Source organism: Jatropha curcas, chromosome 4 (assembly GCF_041381405.1).
Source record: "Jatropha curcas cultivar XTBG-Jc1 chromosome 4, XTBG_Jcur_1.0, whole genome shotgun sequence".
NCBI lineage: Eukaryota > Viridiplantae > Streptophyta > Magnoliopsida > Malpighiales > Euphorbiaceae > Jatropha > Jatropha curcas.
In genome coordinates this window covers 26,835,064-26,856,844 of record NC_143154.1, presented here as the reverse complement: position 1 = coordinate 26,856,844, position 21,781 = coordinate 26,835,064, and the positions used below count along the sequence as shown (strand labels likewise).

The following is a 21,781-nucleotide window of genomic DNA, read 5'->3' as shown; positions in this document are numbered from 1 at the left end:
TTAATTGGTTAGGTATAGTAATCAAGTGCTTAAATACATTATACCATAAGTGTCATTAGCACGTTGGATTAAGCTTAATTCTACTTGCGCTGCGTCAGATTTATAAAGAAGAAACGCTCTCAGCGAGAATTTTCTTCATTTGTAACGTTCGAACATTCGAACTCTTACTTAAAAAATCTGGTTTCTTTCTACTCAAACAAACTCTTTTGATAAATAGGTTTGTTAATTTATTGAAAAAGTTCAATCTTCGAGCCTCAAATCATAGATGAGGATTGTTCTCTCATTTATAATCCTTTAATTTCGACGTGAATGCTCTGTTTTTGATCGGCATGAAGAGATTAATTTAGCATAATACATAAAAGCCAGTTCATATATTAAAATAAAGAATATTTTAATTAACGACCCACCTAATTAGTATATTATATCCTCAATTAGGTTTAGTATGTGCTTAATTAGATGTCTTTTTTTTATTTAATCAATTAATTTGAAGTGATATTGACTAATTTTTCCTTCAGGTAAGGCTATGTTGATTGGGGGTTAGAAATTAGAATTGATTTGGTAGGAAGCAATATGGCAATTGCTTCCTCTAATTGTCAAAAAGAAACAAAATGGTAGATAGTAATGCGAAGTGTGGAACATATGCCACTATAGGATTTACTTTATTATATACTAAGTTGTTGTGAACCACTGCCTTAAAACTTTCCTACAAGCTATAATAAGCACTCTTTTGTAGGACCAACTAATCATTTTGTGCCTATATTTGATTTTAAGAGGTGTTCTCAAACTATTGCATTTTGCATTTTGTGATTGACATTTTTTTTTTTTTAAGGTTAAAATTGCAGATCACATAAAAGATTAGATATGAATTACAAGAAGATGTAAAACTTTATTCACTGATCTGTTAATAAAAGAAACAGAACAAATGAAAGTTATTTAAGCAAAGCTTTACAATCCAAAATTAAACAATCAAAATAGGATGGATCAATATGGCTTCGGTTCATAGCTTGGATAAACAAAAGGGAATCCGTTTCAAATTCAACAACTTGGTATGTAACCATTGTCATTGACATTAAAATTAATATTTTTATTATGATTATTTTGAAAAACATGTATATTTTGTTAGTTTTCTCACTGATATAAGTAGTGACAGATCTCGGTTTCGAATTCTCTCAAACACAATAATTTTATTCCTTGTTATGTAGCTCTAATGTCAGAGCCAAGATTGAAGAATACTAGAATAAAAAAAAAAAAAAATTAAAAGTTAAGTGGTAAAATTTAAAAGATACACTATCTTAAATATAAAATCAAAAAATTTTAGAAATTTAAAGGGAAAATTTTTTAGAAAAAATTGCTAAGGAGGCAAGAGCCACTTAGCACCCCTTTTGTTAATAAGTCACGTAGCATATAATGTTATTTCGGTGATAAAAGAAAAAACGACAATAATAAAAATTTCTCGAAATGAATATCTTTGAACATTCTGGAATTTAAACGTAGCTCAAATCATTGGGTGATGAGTCTGATATTGACATCACTCAACAAGAATTTTCATTCAAATGTACATTTCTTAATACTGTTACTCAAAAATGGTCCTCCATAATATAATTATTATTGTATTAATTTTCATTCTTTACTCTAATAGAAAAAACTATTAATGGGTATTTGTCCATTGCTCTCTTGGTCTTAGCTGTAATCTCTGCAATTAATATCTTTCTATTCAATACATTTTCAACTGTAAACCACTTCCTAAAAGAAATTTCTCAATATTGCAAGAATATCCCATCACACAGTGAAATCTTAAAAGAAAAAAAACTATGTATATTTTTGTGTAATTTATTTAATTAAGAAAATAATTCATTGAAACACTTAAAATTTCTATCAGGAGATTTTAAATTTTAAATTAATAAAAATTAAGGGGAAGAATCATTTTTTATGTTTGTGGAAGTGGAAAGAACAGAGACAGAACAAGATCTCAGATAACATTTATCAAAATGCAAAATTGATTTAATTAGTACAAAATTTTACAAATATGATTCCTACAAAAATTTCATCCTATCTTCTATCCTCTTCATTTCACATATTCCCGCAAACAAGAACCAAAATTGATAACAAAAGATCAAAACAAAACTGATTAAAGAAAAAGAAGAAGAAAATAAAGAAAGAACAAAAGATCTCTTTCTTTCTTGAGATTAAACTTGTTCTTGATTATTCTGGCAATTGCAGTACCCAACAACTTGTTCTTGCACAGGCTTAGGCATAGCCAAATATGTAGGATTGTGATCACCAGCCATGATAACAACAATCTTTGGCTCAAAATCAACCATTTCTAATTCCACTTGCTTCACTGATTTCTCTTCACCTACTCTATCACTAGAATTAGACAAAGAAGACTTCCTATAGGAGCAAGCAAGAATTATTAAAGCAATAGCAATGATCCCCAACATAAACGCTAACCCACCGAACAGGTAAGGCATAGGAGAGCTCCAGTGCCAGAATCCACCGCCGGCGGTGGCGTTGCTTCCTGAAAGACTCATTTTTGCAAGATTGGGATTCAGACTCGCCACCTCTAATTATTTTTTTAAAGACTCTCACTCTTACTAGAATTTAAACCTAAAATCTTTTGCAATGAAAAGAGGGTGTGAAGCTTTCTTGGTATTTATAGGGGAAAACAAAGGTAAAGAGAGAGCATTGAAAGAAAGAAAGAGATGATTCTTTATCTTTCTTGGGCTGCACTGCTTCTGGCCGTGTAGAATATTTTTTTTTTTTCTTTTTCCTATTAGTTGTTTTTTTCCTTTCTTGCTTTTCTTGCGTTTTTGGGCAGCCGCGTCCCACTAGCATTAAATAATGTCAAGAAAAGAAACAATCTTTGACGTAAGAGAGATACATAAATGTATGTCTATTAGTGTATATGACATGGCATAGCAAAGTCCCAGCTAAAGGGATGCGTTTAGACGCTGCTTATGCTCTATGACATGTCCACTCGCCACAATGGTTTGGTTTAGTCTTATCTAAACTCCGTTTATAATCTATTTATGAACTACATTGATGATTTATAATCTGAACAACATGAATGAAAATAATGATTTTTTTAAATATTATTTTCTTTTTATCTTTTTTTTTTCAATATAAATTAAAAAATATCTTCATTTTAATAAAAAATTATTTTTTTTATTAATTTCGTCTACTTATGGATAATAAACTAGAACTAAGAAAGTCAATCCTCTTGATGACCTATTTTCTTAAGTGGAAAATATGCTTTAAAATGAAAATTTATCTTTCAAAAAGTTTATTGTTTTTTAATTACCAAAGACAGTAATGTCAATAATATAATTTTTAAATTTTATTTAAATAGCAAGGTATAACAAATGATAATTAAAAATTGAATTGATAATATAAATTAAAAAATTATATACTTTCATAATTTATTTTAACCAAACAAAGCCTAAGATAACCAAACAAAGCCTAAGAATCGAGGAGAATTGAGTTTACCAAGGAACAGAAAGTTGTCAGGTTCATGAACATTTTTTTTTTTTTTTCAATTCAGGAAATTTATTGGCAAATATTAAATACCAAATCGGTACGTCAAGATATGAGATTAAAAATTAATATGACAGAAATTATTGAAAAGAAGCAATAATTACAAGACCATAGTCCGAATTATTTGATTCAGATTTGAAAAAATTAGAGAAGAAAGAAACCAGTCACTGTGTGAAGAAGAGCTAGAGTGTAAGGAAACACTCATGAAATTTCGTATTGAGTAGAAGACCAGGCACGTTATAGCCCCACCACAGACAACAACATTTCCTTTGGACAACTCAAAAGGTACATTATGGGAGGACAGAAAAACCACACACTTTATCCTAGTTGGATGCTGACTTTGGTATGCCATCATAAATCTTTGTGCTTGTCCACACTCGACCATAGGATTCTGTTCCATTACTATAAGTTCATTGCTGTGTTCGAAAATAATTTTTTAAGTAGCTAATAATTTTTAACGTTTTGATCGGTTTTTCAGTGTTAGATAATATAATATTTAAATTAGTTTAAAAGTTAAAGTAGCGGTTTATAAAAATTAACACACATACTTAAACAATCATCTTTGCATCTGAAGAGAATTGAAGATTACAAAAAAACAAACTTGATGCACAAAGGGCATTGATGTTGATAGTAAACAGCCAAATAAGTAGATAGAAATTGATTTTCACTAGACCATTAACAATTTCTAACCCTAAGAATAAAAGAATCTTTATTGCACAAAAGTTTCCAAGAAACGAAAAACTGCAATCTCTCTGTGATAATTGAACTTGGAATTATTTACGAACTGAAGGAAAAGATCTTTTTATTTACAAAGGCGGATGTTGGTAAACAGATTGCAGTTTTGATTCTAACAAAGAAACATACTTGTCAAGCATTGAAATTACGGCTTCAAATTCAGTCACTTGTTGCTCGATTAGATCAATTTGCTGAACATACTCATCAAAACTACTACTTTTTGATTTCAACTGCTCTACAAAAATCCTCAACCCAGAAGCCACATCGACAAAACCTTTATACTCTTCAGCCACTCTTCCATTCATTTTATCCAGAAGTTCCAACAGATTGTTTGTCCCCTATACCCATGAACAACAAGAATAGAAATTAAAATATAATTACAGAGACAATGAACTAACAGTTGAAATATTGAAAGAAATTCAAGGCAATAAAAGGAAAGAAAAGATAAAATAGGACATAAAAATGAACAATTAGGTTCTTAGATTTTAAGACCTGAAGTTCGCCTTTGACCATGGTGGAAATACTAGTGAAAAAATCATTGAACGAATCAGCAAGCTCTTCTTGAACCTCTACCTCCTCCTTCCCTGCAGCCATGTACTTAGGTGCCTAAATCTGTTCTGCCAATGAAAACACACCTAGTTTTGCTTCTTTTGCATTATATTCTTTTGTTCCTGAGCCAAAATGCTTCATCAAGAGCCAAAATACACAACTATGGTGTGGACCAATAATTATGAGTATAAACAATCTAAAGGAAATAGATTATACTATTATGCATTAAGAACAAATATTCAAATACCAGTTAAACCTTATATGACATGCCAAAGTTCTCCACAGTTTCTACTCTAGATTGTATATGAGTAACAATAGCCCTCCTCAATATCTCTCTCTCTGTGTATATACACATATAAGTTTTATATCAATAACAACAATGACATAAAATTTCTATCTGCTAGAAACCCTAATCCCACCACTATCACAGAACCCAAGTCCAAAACCCTTGTTGAACTCTTAATCTCTTCAGTAACAATAAAATTCAATCATTTTAATAAATTTGCATTACTCCAAACAAATTAGTCCCTCAATTAATACCATGTTAAATATACAGTTAATTTAATTGGAACAATTCAATCTATGTCTGTCGAATTTGAATAACTAAGGAGCTCATAAGGACAAAAGATCAAAATCCGTTGAAATGAAAATACGAAATCATGTAAAATGCAAGAAAAGAAAGGAAAATGGATGAAATGGAAGAAGATAATTACCAGTAAAAGGAGCAAATTCTTGCCTACAGAAATGCATTCAGCTCTCTCAGTCTCTCTTCCTCTCGTCTGTGTCTATTTAGGGTTGATGATTTGGGGATTAACGGCCACTGCCAATTGGGGATGACATGGTGTCATTTTCGTAGTTATACATATCAATCGAGGACTACATGGTCAAATGCCGAACTTCAAATTATTATTGGTGGCGTGTATTTGCTGTAAATTAGCACATTAAGATTAAGTTATCAATAAGTATTTTCATAATTACTTTGAAATTAATTATGTAACAATTTTGATTTTTTCAAGAAAATCTTAAAAGTTATTCCTCTAAAACAAATATCCTAATTAAAAATTAATTAATTCAACATTGATCTAATATTTTCTGTTTACCAACCCATATATGTACAAATACATAAAATCACTTCACATTTAAAAAAAAAAATTAGCAACCAAAATTTATGAATCTATTATTCTCCAAAAATTACCAATTTTGATAATATTATAATAATATTTTTAGATATTTTAATTTTTATTTATAAAATATTGATTGATATATTTAAAATAATTATTTTAATTTTTTCAACTATTCAATAAATGTTTAATCGATTTAGTTTACGCGTATGCATCCTATTTGCATATCAATATGCATCCTATTTTCATATCAATGGAAGAAATGTTCAATTCTTTTACATAAAAATGGATTTGCAAGTTGAATTATTTAATTTATATAATTTTATAAATTAAAATATTCAACAAATTAAAATAAAAATTTAATAATAATGGATATATGAGTGCATTTTATTTTCTTTAGACTAATTATATGGATATATATTTTTTTTTTCCTCACAAAATAATAGTGGACATAGACTATTGTAATAACGGCACTACTAATATGAGTTGAAAAGTTTTTAGTCACATCTTGCATGATTGTGTTTGTGTTAGAAAGGGCTAAATTTCTTGGTGTCAAGATATGTGTATGTATGTGTTTGCATGTCTACCACTAATAACAAGTTCAAGTTTAATGGCTCCTTCCTTAATTTGTTTACATTATTCACACAAACTTTCAATTAGAATTATTTTTTAGCACTGCCAAAGTTCTATTTATCTTTTTTTATAAGTAATATATATTTATTTTATATATAGAAAAAACTCAGCATTTTCAAATTTTTAAATTATAAGCTTCTCAATTAGGTCCGACCTAACTCGTAAATGCTAAGTAAAAAACCTCAAAAACCTCAACTTACATCAGATTGATATCTTCTTGAGATAAGAAGATAAATGAAATTCTAAAATTCTGACCAGTTCTTTATAGTTGAATTGCGTTTTATTTAAAAATCAAGCATATGTATTTTTTGATGTCTAAAAAGATAACCTACTGTTCTTCTAAAAAAACAATTCCTACGGAGGAGATAAGATTTTTCAATTTCATCTTTTTTTTTATTAATGCTGGAATTTAAATTACTTGACTAAGATTTTATTTCAAATCCTTCAAATCTATGAATTTTATTTTTCAATTAAAATAATAAAATGTGAAACCTGTAAATTTTATATCCTATCTATCTAAACCACTGCTTAATTCTAATTACGATTCCTTCCTGAAACTAATAAATTCTAATTATGAGTTCCCCAAAACTAATAATTTGACTTGGTTTGATTCCAATTAATCATTTCAATTCGATTCTGATTTCGGTCGAGAGCCAAACCCAAAACAGATAATTTGATATTGATCCCTCCTTTTTACAAGCAAATCTTGGCAACTGAAATGAGAATATTTCAGTTGGAATATTAATTAATCTAGACTCTGAATTACGATACAAAAAATGATAAGCTTTTGGCCGTTTATTCATTTGAAGGGTTAGCTAACGATTCAATCTTTTGAAGGTTCATACACATTATTTTTTCTTTATTTTTTCGTAAAAAAGAAATTAAAGCATAGCTAAAAGAAGATGCTTTACTTTCCTTATTAATTAATTTAACAGCTCAAAGCATTAATTAAAAACAAAGAACAAAGTAATGTACCATTTGGCATTTGCACTGAATCCAACTAAATGCAACTTTTCCCACAAGGTGAAGCCAACATATATTCTCAATCACTTGCAATGTAATCTGCCCAATTGATATAATTGATTACAAGAAAGTAGAATTAAATCTAGTTAAATTATTCTTTTAATATATTTATTTACATGAATTCAGCATCCATAATCGCTTATATTAATTTCTAAATATTCTTTTAAAGAAAATACACTGCATGATTTGAATTTTTAGAGTCCGTTCAGCAAAATTAGCCGTTTTAGTAGCTATCAGATGTTTTAGTAGTTTTTTACAAAACGTTACGTTAACCTCTAAAAGCTAATTCAAACATTATGTTACCCAATACCATAAAAGATAGTGTAAAAGCTACTTAAAAAGATGTTGCCGAGCATAGTCTTAATGTTCTGTATTTTGCAATATACATTAATTTTACTATAGTGTTTATTTATATAGTATTGCAAAATATGGGTGCCCATAAAATTCACATGGCATATTTCCATAGATGAGATAGAATGACATGACTCTTTTCTTCTTTAATAAAGGGTCTGGAGTTCGAATTATAAATGTAAATCCCTTTAAACACTAAGAAAGGTCTCGCACAAATTCAAATTAATCAAGCTAATAGATTTCAGATACAGATAATTTAAAAAAAAAAAAAAATTGACATGGTGTATGTTAAAGGAAAAGAGTAAAGAACTAGGATCCATCAATCTCAATCAATTTCAAATGGAAAATAAATAAATAAATAAACATTTTTAATTTGAATAATAGTGAAAATCTAGCAAGTGGTAGTGGAAGTTGCTATCATTGATGATGTACAAATGCACTTCTCCTTTAGACTTATTTTCCATGTTTATGAAAACTATACATTCATCTTTTTACTTACTCCTTTGTCGATTCCATATTTAACCCTTTTAATTAAATTTCTATGGCTCCCAATATTAACAGTGTTTTTGTACATATAAGAAATGCAATTTCGAGTGTCCACATCTATTTTTTTAACCTAATCCAATCCAATCCAATAATGAAGCTAAATGAAGTTAATTTTCTTTTCTCCCTTTTGTCAAAGATAGTTAGCTACCAGTCCAAGAAATGTTGTACTTGAAAGACTCATTTGGTCACTATTTTGGATATTATTGAAGACCTAATCATCACTATTAAGTCAGCTTTCTTTATGTTTAATTAAAATTTTCTTTCATACCCACTTTAATTTTTATTTTATTTTTAATATTAATTAGAGTGGTAAACGAGCCGAATCTTAAAAATATATTGAATTCGACGTATAAATAATTTTTTATTTATGTGTGGACCATTTGCTTTTGTGAATTATTAAACAATTTTAGTTGTTTCTCTCCAATTTCCATCCTTGATGACTTCTTTAAGCCATTATATGGGCCTCCAAGTCAATAAAGTTTCTGATGAAAACTGCAATTATATTTATATTTATATATAAATAATTCATTTAATGCCAAACCAAGGAAAATTTTTTATCCATGCCTCAATGTCATAGTCTACCACTAAGGGGGTCATTGCCAAAATGGCACTAAATTATTAATTAATCAATTAACTAGAAGATATACACAGTACTTTCTTCATCTCAAAATATAAATCGTTTAAAGTTTTTGCATAAGGATTAAAAAACTAATTAATTCTATTAAATTATTACAAAAACAAAAGGTAATTTGATTAAATTATACTGTATCTCGAAACTAATAATTATTTGTGAAAATAATTATTGTATTTAATGTAAATAAGAGTAATATTAGAAAAATATTTTTCTTACTCCTTAAAATACTCAAAACGATTTATATTTTGTGACAAAATAATCACCAAAAAATTACTTATATTTTATAATAGAGAGAGTACTGTATATATATCTTAATTTTTTGAAATTGTTTGATTCCCCTTAAAATTAAAATTAAAAACAAAAATGTATGTTTTTATTTAAGTATGTATTTTTTACATTATGAAACAGAAGATATGTACTATTTAGGATAATAATTATATTCTAAAAGCATATATCCTTTTAATACTTCATACTAAAATAAGTATTCATTTTATTGTTTGATGATTTATCAAGTTTATGATTATTCAAAATTTTAGTAACTAAAAACACAAAAACCAAAGTAACTTATTTACTTGCCAAATATTGGGATTGATTGTTATCTATATCTTGAGATTTTATTCTCAAATTTAGTTTTGAGTTATTGTTATCACCGTTATGGTAATTTTCTCTATCGCCTTTAATTATTTGGATAGTTATGTAGAAAGAAGTGCAGATCTTATCTCCAACCGAGGGAAGAAATTTGAAGGTAATCAGATCGGACTTGTAGAAAGATCATGAAGTCGAACAGTGACCATGAATAGCCACCAAGTGGAGCAAGCGTCGCCTAGGCATAAATTTTATGCTCTGTGAACTCGAGCAGATACTTCAAATCAAGATTGTGTTTTTTTATTTTTTGTATAAGTGGTTTATTATTAGACTTCTTATGAAAAAATATAGAAACATATTGATCTGTTTCTCATATATATATACAGTTTCTAATTAACGAAATTTCTAGTTTGATTTTTCTAAAAAAAAAAAAAACTTATTTACAAAGTAGTAACCACAAAATAATTTTTTGATTTACCTACGGGTTGTGGCTCAGTTGGCAACGCATGGGCATGTGAGAAGAGATCTCGAGTTTGATTCCCATTAAACACACCTACAGGGAGGACCCCGAATCGAATTAAACGGTCCCTGTTAATAGAGTCTCCTAAACACACCTGCAAAAGAGGGCCTCACACCGGATTAGGGCGGTCCTAGTAATAGAGTCCAATGGTTTATACCAAACAAATAATCTTCTGATTTATTGACTTTTAATTAAAATATAATAATAAATAATATTTGAGATATTTCAAATAAACAATATGAGCACTTATTACGTAATAAATAAAGGATTATGAATTGAAATTTTTTTAATTTGGATGAACTAAAGAAATAAAATAGTAATCCTAATTATAAATATATTCTATCAATTCCTAATTAATTGTAGAGGGAGCTAAATAATATGGTAAGAATGTGAAAGCATTTCTTTCAAAAAAAAAAAAAAAAAAAAAAAAAAGAATGTGAAAGCATTAATTAACTTTAGCAATACAAATAATTTCCTCGTTATCATACATATGATGTGGCTGATTGAGACCCAAAAAATGTTAACAGAAATTTCTTCACCTTCATTATCTACTCCTAAATCCTAATGATTCCTATTAAAGTGGCCTGCCTATGTAATAAAAAATTAAATAATTTCTTGATTAAAATTCAGAAAATTAAACATATTATATTCCTTAATACTTAAAATTAATCTCATCAATTTACAAACACAATCTGCCGCAAAACACTAATAACAAACAAAATCCTAAACTCAAACCTACGAAAAAGAAAAGGGTGGGAACAATTTCTAACACAAACCAAAGAGAAACGGATAATAAAAATATATGAATTAAGCATGATTCTTAAACTCGTAGTTGATCATCAACTTGGCAAGTGCAAGGCAGTGGCTTTGGATTTGGCCTTGGCTTTGGCTTGGCGAGAAAGGTAGGGTTATGGTCACCAGCCATAATAACAACAATCTTTGGCTCCGTCTCCATTGGAAACTTGACCTGTTTACTGTGTTGAGATTTTTCTTCATCTTCTTGTTCTTCTTCTTCTTCTTCTTCTAAACCAGGAATTGGTGATGGTTTCTTGTAAGAGCAAGCTAGAATAAGCAATGCCATGGCTATGAGAGCTAACATCAGACCTAACCCACCAAAGAGGTAAGGTATGGGAGAGTTCCATTTCTTGAATTCTTCACCTTTAATGGCAGAACCAGATGGTGCTATGCTTGTTCTTGTAGCCCTCATTATTATTATTTTTCTTTTCTCTCTGTCTTTCTAATCTTTTTGTAATTAGCACAAATGAGATAAGATAAGGAGAGTTTGATAATGTCATACATATTTATAATATTTATTAAGGGTTCAACAGTAATTAACTGGATTTTTAGGAATTGGTTTTTGGAAGTTATTACTTGATTGCCATTGCTTTTGGGGAAATTAAAGAAAAATAATAATAATAAATGATGATAATGGTTATTCTTTCTTGGACTCTAATTATACTAATAGGAGGGGCCCAATTGTTGACAACTCCCTTTATTTCTTATATTTTTTTTTTAAGAAAAAAATAATTTGCATTATACAACTGTAAATGTGCTTAGTTGTTAATTATAGTTAAATCTAGCTAGGTAGAGCAAATGGGAAATTGAGAAGATTCTTGGCTATACATTTTTGTTAATTAATAGTGTTTTTTTAAACAACCTCAGTAAATTATTATTATCTCTGTTCACTGATATTTGTCACATTTGAAATTTCACGTCCTTTAAGAAAATCATTAAATTTGTATAAGTTACAATAAATTATTGAGTAAATTGACTATATTACCTTAATTTAATACTAATTTTCTAAGAAAATCATTAAATTAAAATAATAAATATTGATCATTTACGAAGAGTAAATATGAAAAAAAAAATTTATTACTCATCTATAAAAAAATAAATTAAGTGATTTAATCCATTATTAATTAAAAATGTCATCTATAAAATCCAAATAATGACCTCTCCAGAGTTTTACATATATTACTCATAAAAGCTTCTAAATTACTTTGCAAACCAAAAAAAAAAAAAAAATTTCTAACTTATTTTTCCTCAACAGCATAAAAATACCAGTTTGCTGAAAAAATTGATCAGATATATTATTTATTCAATCTGCCAAACAGGTAAATAATACTGTAAATAACTACAAACATTTAAAATAATATTTTTCAAAAAAATACTTTCAACCATAATACCTCTTAATAATTCCATGTGATCTGCCAATATGCATTTGCTAATTATAGCCATGCAATCCTTTAGACGCAAATAATTTCAATAATAATAATAATAATGTATGATGTATGATGTATGATGTACGATGTATACAATCATTTCATGTTAGATAATGTTGGGTGAAGCTGACGCAAGCTTGCATTTCCATACAAGAGAGGACCCTTCATGGAAACCACGATGGACCCAAAACTTAATTAATTTATCATATCTTTTCATCACACAAGAAAATCAGTCCATCCTTACTTAATCAGAGTAGTTCCCCTGCCTATAAGGAATCGTTGAAGTGATAAGATACGTTTTAATTCAATACATTATTTCCATAAAATTAAAGATTTCGATATATGAAAAATCGATCATAAATTCTGAAATAAAATTAATCTCATACTATAAAAAGTATCATATTATTTGTGAGAAAAAGAAAGAGTAATTTCTCACTTTGAGTTCGTTATATAGAAATGTCTCGGATTCTTTATTCTCGTGTATATAATTTATTTTTCTTATTTTTTTAATTCATTAGGAGGCCTAATGATTGAAAATAACATTAAGGATTACATAACATGGGATAATTTGAGACCTTTCACTTTTTATATAAGTGAGAAAACCAACCTGATTATACATGATTCATATTTGTTTTTCTTGTTTAATTACAAAGATAAACTTAATAACTTGCATAGAAATCGATTTATAGGTTCCATTTGTTTCCGTAAAATAATTTGCAAGAAAATATTTTCCACAATTTTTCATTGTTTGGAGAGACGTTTAGGAAAATAAGTTAACGAAAAATATTTTCTTAATCAAAGGAAAATTAAGTCATTTTCCTTGAAAATGGCTTCCCATCTTCGAGAGCGTAAAATATTTTTCGAACTTTGACAAACTTATTATAATATTATAAATCTATATTTTTTTTAATTTATTAATCATCAATAGCTATTATCACCGTTCACTACAGGCCACCACTGTCAGTCACTGGTGACTTTCGTAATTTACTATTTTTTTACATTATTCTCATATTTAACAATAAAATTTCTTAAAATATGAAATTTATATTATTATTATTATGGTCTTATAAATTAAAATTTTTTTAATATTTTTCACTAATTTTTAATATTGCAGCCAAACAACAGAAAATAAGTCATTTAAAAAATAACTTTCAAAGAAAATATTTTTCCTGAAAAATATTTTCTAAAGATAAGTTATTTTCTGAAAAGAAACAGCGGATTAATATTATCCTTACATCCAAAAAAATTATGTGTTAAAACATGAAAAAGGTATCAAAACTAGGTATTATCCATGGGAATATTGTGGGCTAACACGGTTTTAAAAGAAGATTAGGATAATGGAAAATGATTAGTTTTGGCAAGTTGGAAGTGGATTTCATACGTTTATGGGCCTCCAAGCACCAATGAAATAGTGCATCAAGATTTTTAATTATAAAAAATAATTACTTACCTATAATTAAATAATTGAACCATATAATGTCAAAAAAAAAAAAAAATAATTGAACCATATCATTTTTATGGATGCAAAAATTCCACGTAAAATAGGGAACTGTGCTCCATTATTTGATAGATCAAATATAGGACTTGTTTTACTTTTTGGTATACAAGATGGCTTTTGGCTTGGAAACATCAAAAGAAAACAACCCCACCAACTAATTAAACGTTAGCTCAATAATTAATGTTTGGTGAGGATTTTGATTATAATTTTATTGTGAATCACTTTGCTAAGATTAAATATATATATATATATATTTTACAAAAATTTTATGTAATAAATAATATAGAAATATATTATTGTGAAGTCTAGTAATAACGTTAGTTATCATTACTGTGAAACTATAAAAACTGAATATCAACAATTGTTTTCAAATCCAATTAAAAACATTAATAATATTTTTAATATTTTTTTCAGTTTTCAAATTAATTACTTAAATCAACAAAATTTCTTACATCAATTAAAAATAATTATTATGATAAATGTTACTGTTTATATAATTAATTAATTAGCGTCTGCTTATTTATATGAAATTTATATTTATATTTTAATAAAAAATGACATGTTATTATAGTGTACATGATAAATATGATTGATGTTTGTTATTTATTTTTGTTAAATTATTATGTCAAAAGTGTTATAAGAAATAAAGACAAATAAATTTTTATTTAAAAATTTATTTTAAATATAATTTTATGAAATTCAATTAAATTTTTTATTTTAAATTGTAACGTAATAAATTCATTTACTAATAAATTTTACAAGCTGGGGTAAAAGTTTATCTTGAGTTTATCTTGAGGATCAATAATTTATTTTCTCTTTCCTGCCGGAAACGAAGGACGAGCTTTTTCATTAGATAAATGCACGTCAGGTTTGTTTCCTATTAAAGTGCATAGTTGATTGCAGATTCTCATTATTATTATTACGTATGCTTATTAGGTGTTGCCAGTTGCTACTTCCCTTCTGAAATGGAAAACTTAGCTGTGGAAACTCCTTAACAGTGTCCATTCTCAGCTTCAATTGTTTCACTTAATTATGTTGGAATTGAGTTTGCGAAAATTGGGTTTAGGAAATTGCATATATGTAAACACCAAGTACAGTGCTTTGTTTTTTTGTCTTTTTTTTTTTTTTTGTATTATTATTCTTTTAAAAAGAGTTGCAGATTCCATTTCTCTATCTTTCTCCGGTCACCGCAGACTTGGTTTCTGGGTATTTCTAAGACTCTCTTCTGGTTAGGCTTCTTGGATTCTTTGTACTTTTGCTTATGCAACATACCAAAATGTTGCTTTGTTTCGGGTTGGGGGTGGGTGAAAAGAGCTATTTTCATACTGAGCTGTTAATCCACATCTGAAGGATAATATTAGGACTTATTAACAGGGGTATTAACAGTAAATTCGAAGCGTTACAAATGGTGTCTTGAGTAATGTTTAGAATGACACAGTAAATGCATTGTTGAGTCACATTTCCCAGAGTTGAAAATGTTAAAGTTACAGTTACAGCTCCATTGAAGTAAAATTGATGCAAGTGTTGTTGACAGTTTTTGGGGAAATCTTGTTAAAGTCATTTAGATTTTGTTGTATTTTGTTGAAGTCAAGAGGTAGGTGAACTACCTTGCTTTTAGGTAGGTTTGGTGAACAACCTTTCTTGACTTATGGAAGGTTGGTGAATAAACTTTAGACTAGCTCTACTATAAATGTTTACATTATGCTGTAATGGAATTAATAAGAAATTAATTGTTTCTTCACACTCACAAAATCTGCAGCTTTTTCTTTTTCTGCAGAATTTCCTTCTCTTCCTTAATTTTCTGCTCTTCTAAATCAACAAGTGGTATCAGAGCAACCTTGATCTCAAAGGGCTGTGTGTGTGTTTGAGTGAAAGTCATAGAGAAAGCCACCAAATAAACCAGAATTTGTGAAGTTTTTTTTGTTTATTTGCTTTTCCTCAAATGGCTTCCAGCAGCATGTCTCTTTCACCACCTCATTTTAATGGGGAAAACTATCATGTTTGGGCTGTAAAGATGAGAGCTTATTTCAAGGGGCTTGCATTATGGCAGTATGTGGAGGAAAACAGAGTACCTCCACCTCTTAATCAAAATCCAACCCTTCAGCAGATTAGACAACATGAAGAAGAGGTTGCTAAGGCTCCAAAAGCTCTGTCCTATATCCATGCAGCTGTTGCAGATCCTATCTTCACCAAGATTATGACATGTGAGACAGCACATGAAGCTTGGGAGAAGTTAAAAATTGAGTATCATGAATCTGAAAAAACTAGACAGATGCAGATATTCAATTTAAGAAAAGAATTTGAAATGTTGAAAATGAAGGAAAATGAAAAGGTGAAAGATTATGTTGATAGAATTATGAAAATTGTAAACCAAATTCGATTGTTGGGAGAAGAGTTAGAAGAGAAGAGAATTGTGGAGAAAGTTATGGTGACTCTCCCTGAAAAATTTGAAGCCAAGATTTCTTCTCTTGAAGAAACTTGGGACATGTCACAAATATCCTTGAATGTGCTTTCAAATGCTCTACAAGCTGTAGAACAAAGAAAAGCCTATAGGGAAGAAAAAACCTTTGGAGAGAAGGCTCTTGTAGTGACTCAACAACCAAAAATGAAGAACAATTTCAGAAAAAATTGGAGGAAAGATAGATTTCCACCTTGTCCACATTGCAAAAAAACAAACCACACTGAGAACTACTGCTGGTTCAGACCTGGAGCTCAATGTAAGGTGTGTAAGCAATTTGGTCACACCGAGAAAGTTTGTTCTACAAACCAGAATCAACAAACACAAGCCCATCATGCACAAGTCACCGAAAATTCTGAAAAGTATGAAGAACAACTATTTGCTGCAAAAGAAATCGAAAAATGTGATGTTTCAATTGAAGCTAAAGAAGCATGGCTTGTTGATAGTGGCTGCACTAACCACATGACACCAAACTTGGTGAATTTCGATAGCTTGGATACAACCTATTCTTCAAAAGTCAGACTTGGAGATGGTAGGCTTGTTGATGTCAAAGGCAAAGGAGATGTGATTGTACAAACTCCTTCAGGTACAAAGCTTGTTTCCGATGTTCTTTACGTACCGGAACTAAATCAAAGCTTGTTTTCGGTTGGTCAATTGCTGGATAAGAATTACAGTTTGCTATTTAAAGATAAAACTTGTGAAATAAGTGATCATTTTGGCTCAAAGTTATTTGCTGTCAAAATGAAACGAAGAAGCTTTCCTCTAAACTTAAGAAGATTCGAAGAAGAATCTTGCTTGAGTCATAAAGAAGAATCTGATTTGTGGCATAAGAGACTTGGTCACACCAATCTTAATTCATTAAAATTGCTACAATCCAAGAAGTTAGTTGCTGATTTGCCATCTGTAGTTGAAAACAACAATGAATCCAAAGCCTACAGAATTTTGAATCCTGTTACTAAACAGGTGTATGTCAGCAGGAGTGTCAAATTTGATGAGAAAGGTGAATGAGATTGGAGTAAAATGGAACCAGAAAATTCTAAATCAGTTCTTGAACAAGATAATTTTCAGCAAGAGCAAGAACTTCCAGTTGATAATGAAGATGATTATGCAATTAGAGGGACTAGATCCCTAGATGAAATTTACAGCAGATGTAATGATTTCTCACTTGAACCAACTCAGGTGGATGAAGCCTTAAAATTGCCTGAGTGGAGAGCTGCCATGGAGGAGGAGTTGAAGATGATTATGAATTTTCAGCAAGAAAATCCAACTAAAATACTTTGTGACAACAAATCAGCTGTCACTATGGTTAAGAATCCAATCGTCCATAGAAAAACCAAGCATACAAAAATCAAGTATCATGCAATTCATGAAGCTGAAAAGGAAAACAAAATTCAGATTGTTCATTGCAGCTCGGAAGACCAAGCAGCAGATATTTTCACCAAGGCATTGCAAAAAAATTAAGATTTGAATTTCTTAGGAATAGACTTGATGTTTGTCTCAACTCTTGCATCAAGGAGGAGTGTTAAAGTTACAGTTACAGCTCCATTGAAGTAAAATTGATGCAAGTGTTGTTGACAGTTTTTGGAGAAATCTTGTTAAAGTCATTTAGATTTTGTTGTATTTTGTTGAAGTCAAGAGGTAGGTGAACTACCTTGCTTTTAGGTAGGTTTGGTGAACAACCTTCCTTGACTTATGGAAGGTTGGTGAACAAACTTTAGACTAGCTCTACTATAAATGTTTACATTATGCTGTAATGGAATTTAGGTAGGTTTGGTGAACAACCTTCCTTGACTTATGGAAGGTTGGTGAACAAACTTTAGACTAGCTCTACTATAAATGTTTACATTATGCTGTAATGGAATTAATAAGAAATTAATTGTTTCTTCACACTCACAAAATCTGCAGCTTTTTCTTTTTCTGCAGAATTTCCTTCTCTTCCTTAATTTTCTGCTCTTCTAAACCAACAGAAAATATGAGTGGTTAAGGCTGAAGTAATTATTTGAACGTTGAAAGCTGATGCTAATTAAGTATTAAAAGTTCTTAAGTAGCTCAAGTTGATGGTCAGTTTTTCTCTCTATTTTTAAGTCTATTAATGTTGGTGAAAGTAAAAGATTTGTCAATGATGAAGAAAATCACAGCATCTGGAGTCTCCTTGTGGATTGTCTAGTGTGGTGAAAGGAGAGCAATAGATGAGTACTTGAAGGGATTGAGCTTACAGTTCAAGGAAAATGCTTTTGTTTCTGAGATGTCCTTTTAGCTTCATGAATCCAAATGTATCTTCACATAGAACATCTTTTACTTTCAGAAATCAAAAACTAAAACAAGAACTTCTCTTAGTAGTCAAAGTTGCAAACGTAGATGATCCTTGGAAAATGAATCTAAACTTAGGAAAAAGAAAGTGGATAATTTATCTTGGACCAAAATGGTGTTATGAATCTATATTTGCCGTCGATGGATCAGAAATCATGTTCTAGGTTTAACACTTCTTATCCTTCTTCCCAGTCTATTTTCGTGCAGGATGAAGTGGTGACGTGGAATCATTTCACTTCATCTTTTGATATACCTGGTTTGAATGCTGAATTCAAAACCTAGTAAAAATGCATACTTGGCAGATACATTTCCTGGAAAGCCGTTGAAGAATTTGCATAAATTGATAATCCAAATCTAAGAGTTTCTACATCAGCTTGAGAAGTGAGCAAAAACTAGAAAGGTTTTCATGCTTGAGTGGTTTTAATTAAACACGATGCCGTCATGCATTTTTGGCCATCCAACAGTAATCTTAGAGTATTCTTTCTATCTTTTTTCTTTTGGTTTAACTTGCTTTCCTTCCAGCAGCATATCTACTTTTGGAAAGGGGATAACACACTTTTGCACTTTCAAGGATGCCCACTAAATAACTCTGATGATCATCCAAAAGGACAGGAGGCCTTATTTATGAAAATATCTGGTCCAGATTGTTTTGCTGATACATATAGATAATTTTGCTTGTAAGAATCTTGGTTTGCATAGGTGAAGGAAAAGCAAATATGATCAACGAATGGCAGAGCAGAATTTGATAATCTGAGGAGCAAGAATCAGTCTGGAGTCAATGGAAAGGATATAAATCTACAAATGGTCTCCACTTTCTGTGGCTGAATTATGTTCTCTTTATCTTGTTAGATCCTAAAAGTGCAAACCTTTATTTACAAGGTGCAATCTACTACTACTTTTTTTTCTTTATGTATTTTCATGAGCTTTAGAATTTTAGCATCTAACACCAAAAACTAGAAACTATTATTCTGAAATTGAGGACTTCAATTTTTCCACTGAGATGCTGAAGGAAGGTTGACGGTCTAGAACAATATAATTAAAAGAATTTCTATAAATTTGGTCACATAGGAAAATTTGAATTTTCTTTCCTTTGTGCCAAAGGAGTTTTCAAAATACTCTTATTACTTATAATCCACTGGACTTAATCTGTTTGTTGATTGAGCGAAATTCTAACAAGATCATTAAATTTTAGGGGACTAATATTACTTCAAAAAAGGTCCTGATGCAGGTGTCATTTATTTGGTACCTCCCAAGGATCTTAATCTAGTACACAAGCTTTTGCATTCCATGCTCTGGGGAGGATTAACTACATGCAGTCTGACATTCTGCATTTCAAGGGGTCTTAATTTTTGTGGTTTCGAGCAGTGAAAATCAGGCCACAGCAGAGTGTAACCTTATGGCTGCACCAAGACTAACCCTACAACTTATGCTTCCAGGTCTAGACGCGTGATTAATTTTGTGGGGAGGATTTTTAACGTGTCTTTTGGCTTAGATATAGAAGCCGACTCGCTTAAGTTACATAGGTGCCAAGTTTAATATAACCAAAGGAACATGCATATTCTGCTTATCTTTGGTGGAGAAGTACCTATTGCAATAAAGCTCGGATCTAAGGCCAATTCTTGTGATAGTGGAGAAATTGATAAAATTTAGCCGATTAACAGCATTGGAGCATAAATGTGACAGCAAGAAAATGTTCTAAAACTGGGCCAATTTGAGTACTATAGCTGTAGACAAGTGGCCACAATAGTTTTCTGTATTTAAATATTAGGGACTCATTTCCACATGGCTGAACTTTGTTTTCCAATTAGAAAAGTGAAAGGTGCAGTCTGCTTTAAAGATAAGTAAGAGCCTCTACCCTTCGCTTTTTTTGCGCCTTCATGAACTGGATTTTCATTACATTTGATGCAAAAACCCCCTCATGTTGACGGATGCTTAATTGATACCTAACTGGTCAATACTCATTGACAATAAGAATCTACACTGTGGTTGGCTGCAGCACAATATCATTGACAATAAGAATCTTAGTGTCAAGTTGCTTTCTGAGGACATAAAGCTCTTGTAACTGACATATACCAGAGCAGATACAGATACTAAAAGGTTCGTGGGCTCAGTAAGGACCTCAATTTTAAAGTGGGAAAGCACATCTGATTGAGATTTTGTTCATATAATAAAATTGCATGGGGTATCAGACTATGAAGTGATCTCCTCCACAGAAAAGACCTCTGAATTACACCTCTGTGTGCTATAATTTTTGTGTTTCACTGGCTTGCACATACTGCAAAAGGGGCAATCTTCTTTTCAAAAAATCTCCGAATGTACAATAAAATATGCCATGATGAGAAGGATATTTTTTATCTTTATCAGCTACTAGGTGCAAGTGTATTTGTTGGTTTATTCCTCTCTGATATGACCATGATTTTTATAATATGTGATTAAAATGCTTGCTTAGAAGAACAAGACATAGACAATATAGCAATAACTTTGATCTCTAGAATGATCGCCTTGGTTATCTTTCCTGTAGTGTTGGCATTTTCACTTCTGTTGGCACCTTACTCGTTTTGCTTTTTTTAATTCTTCTTCATATTCTTTCTTCATTTTAAAATATGAATTTTACAGTAAATCAACTGTAAAGAATAATGAATAAGTAGAAGGATCTAAAATTTAGGAGATAGATTGCTAAGCCTGAAAGATATGCCTTCTATCAAAGTATAAGTAATTATCAGCCCATTTGAATAATCTTATGGTTTGGAAAGTTGTTAAGTGTCCTTGTAAAATGTCCCGTGTGGACTTGTGAACTTCATAATCTATTTTTCATTCCTCACTTCATTTTACCACTAGTCCACAGTTAGATCTTATTCATTTTGTTATTTTTTCCCATTCTACTTGTATAGTTGCAACCATAAAACGAATTGAATATGATGTTCTTGTTTCCTGACTCTATTTTTTGTATGACATGGTTGTGTAGAAAATCCTTACGACCTAAGCTCCCTTTTCCTTCTGTATTACAATCTTCAACTAGAATACTTAAGTGGAGAAAAGGATTGGCATGTAAGCTTGATGGT

The 21,781-nt window shown here is 30.1% G+C and overlaps 2 protein-coding genes across 2 annotated transcripts; both read right to left on the bottom strand.

The window, feature by feature from the left end:
* Window positions 1-1,979: 1,979 nt before the first annotated feature.
* Window positions 1,980-2,784, bottom strand: LOC105646788 (protein GLUTAMINE DUMPER 3). Its single transcript, XM_012232724.4, has one exon. The coding sequence runs from the start codon at window positions 2,529-2,531 to the stop codon at window positions 2,187-2,189; it is 345 nt and encodes a 114-aa protein (XP_012088114.1). The 5' UTR covers window positions 2,532-2,784; the 3' UTR covers window positions 1,980-2,186.
* Window positions 2,785-4,307: 1,523 nt separating this feature from the next.
* LOC149497100 (biogenesis of lysosome-related organelles complex 1 subunit 2-like) lies at window positions 4,308-5,687 on the bottom strand. Its single transcript, XM_089720097.1, has 3 exons — window positions 5,532-5,687; window positions 4,762-4,940; window positions 4,308-4,607 (listed from the first exon to the last, which is right to left on the bottom strand). The coding sequence occupies exons 2-3, from the start codon at window positions 4,861-4,863 to the stop codon at window positions 4,341-4,343; spliced, it is 369 nt and encodes a 122-aa protein (XP_089576223.1). The 5' UTR covers window positions 4,864-4,940; window positions 5,532-5,687; the 3' UTR covers window positions 4,308-4,340.
* Between the last annotated feature and the right edge of the window lie 16,094 nt (window positions 5,688-21,781).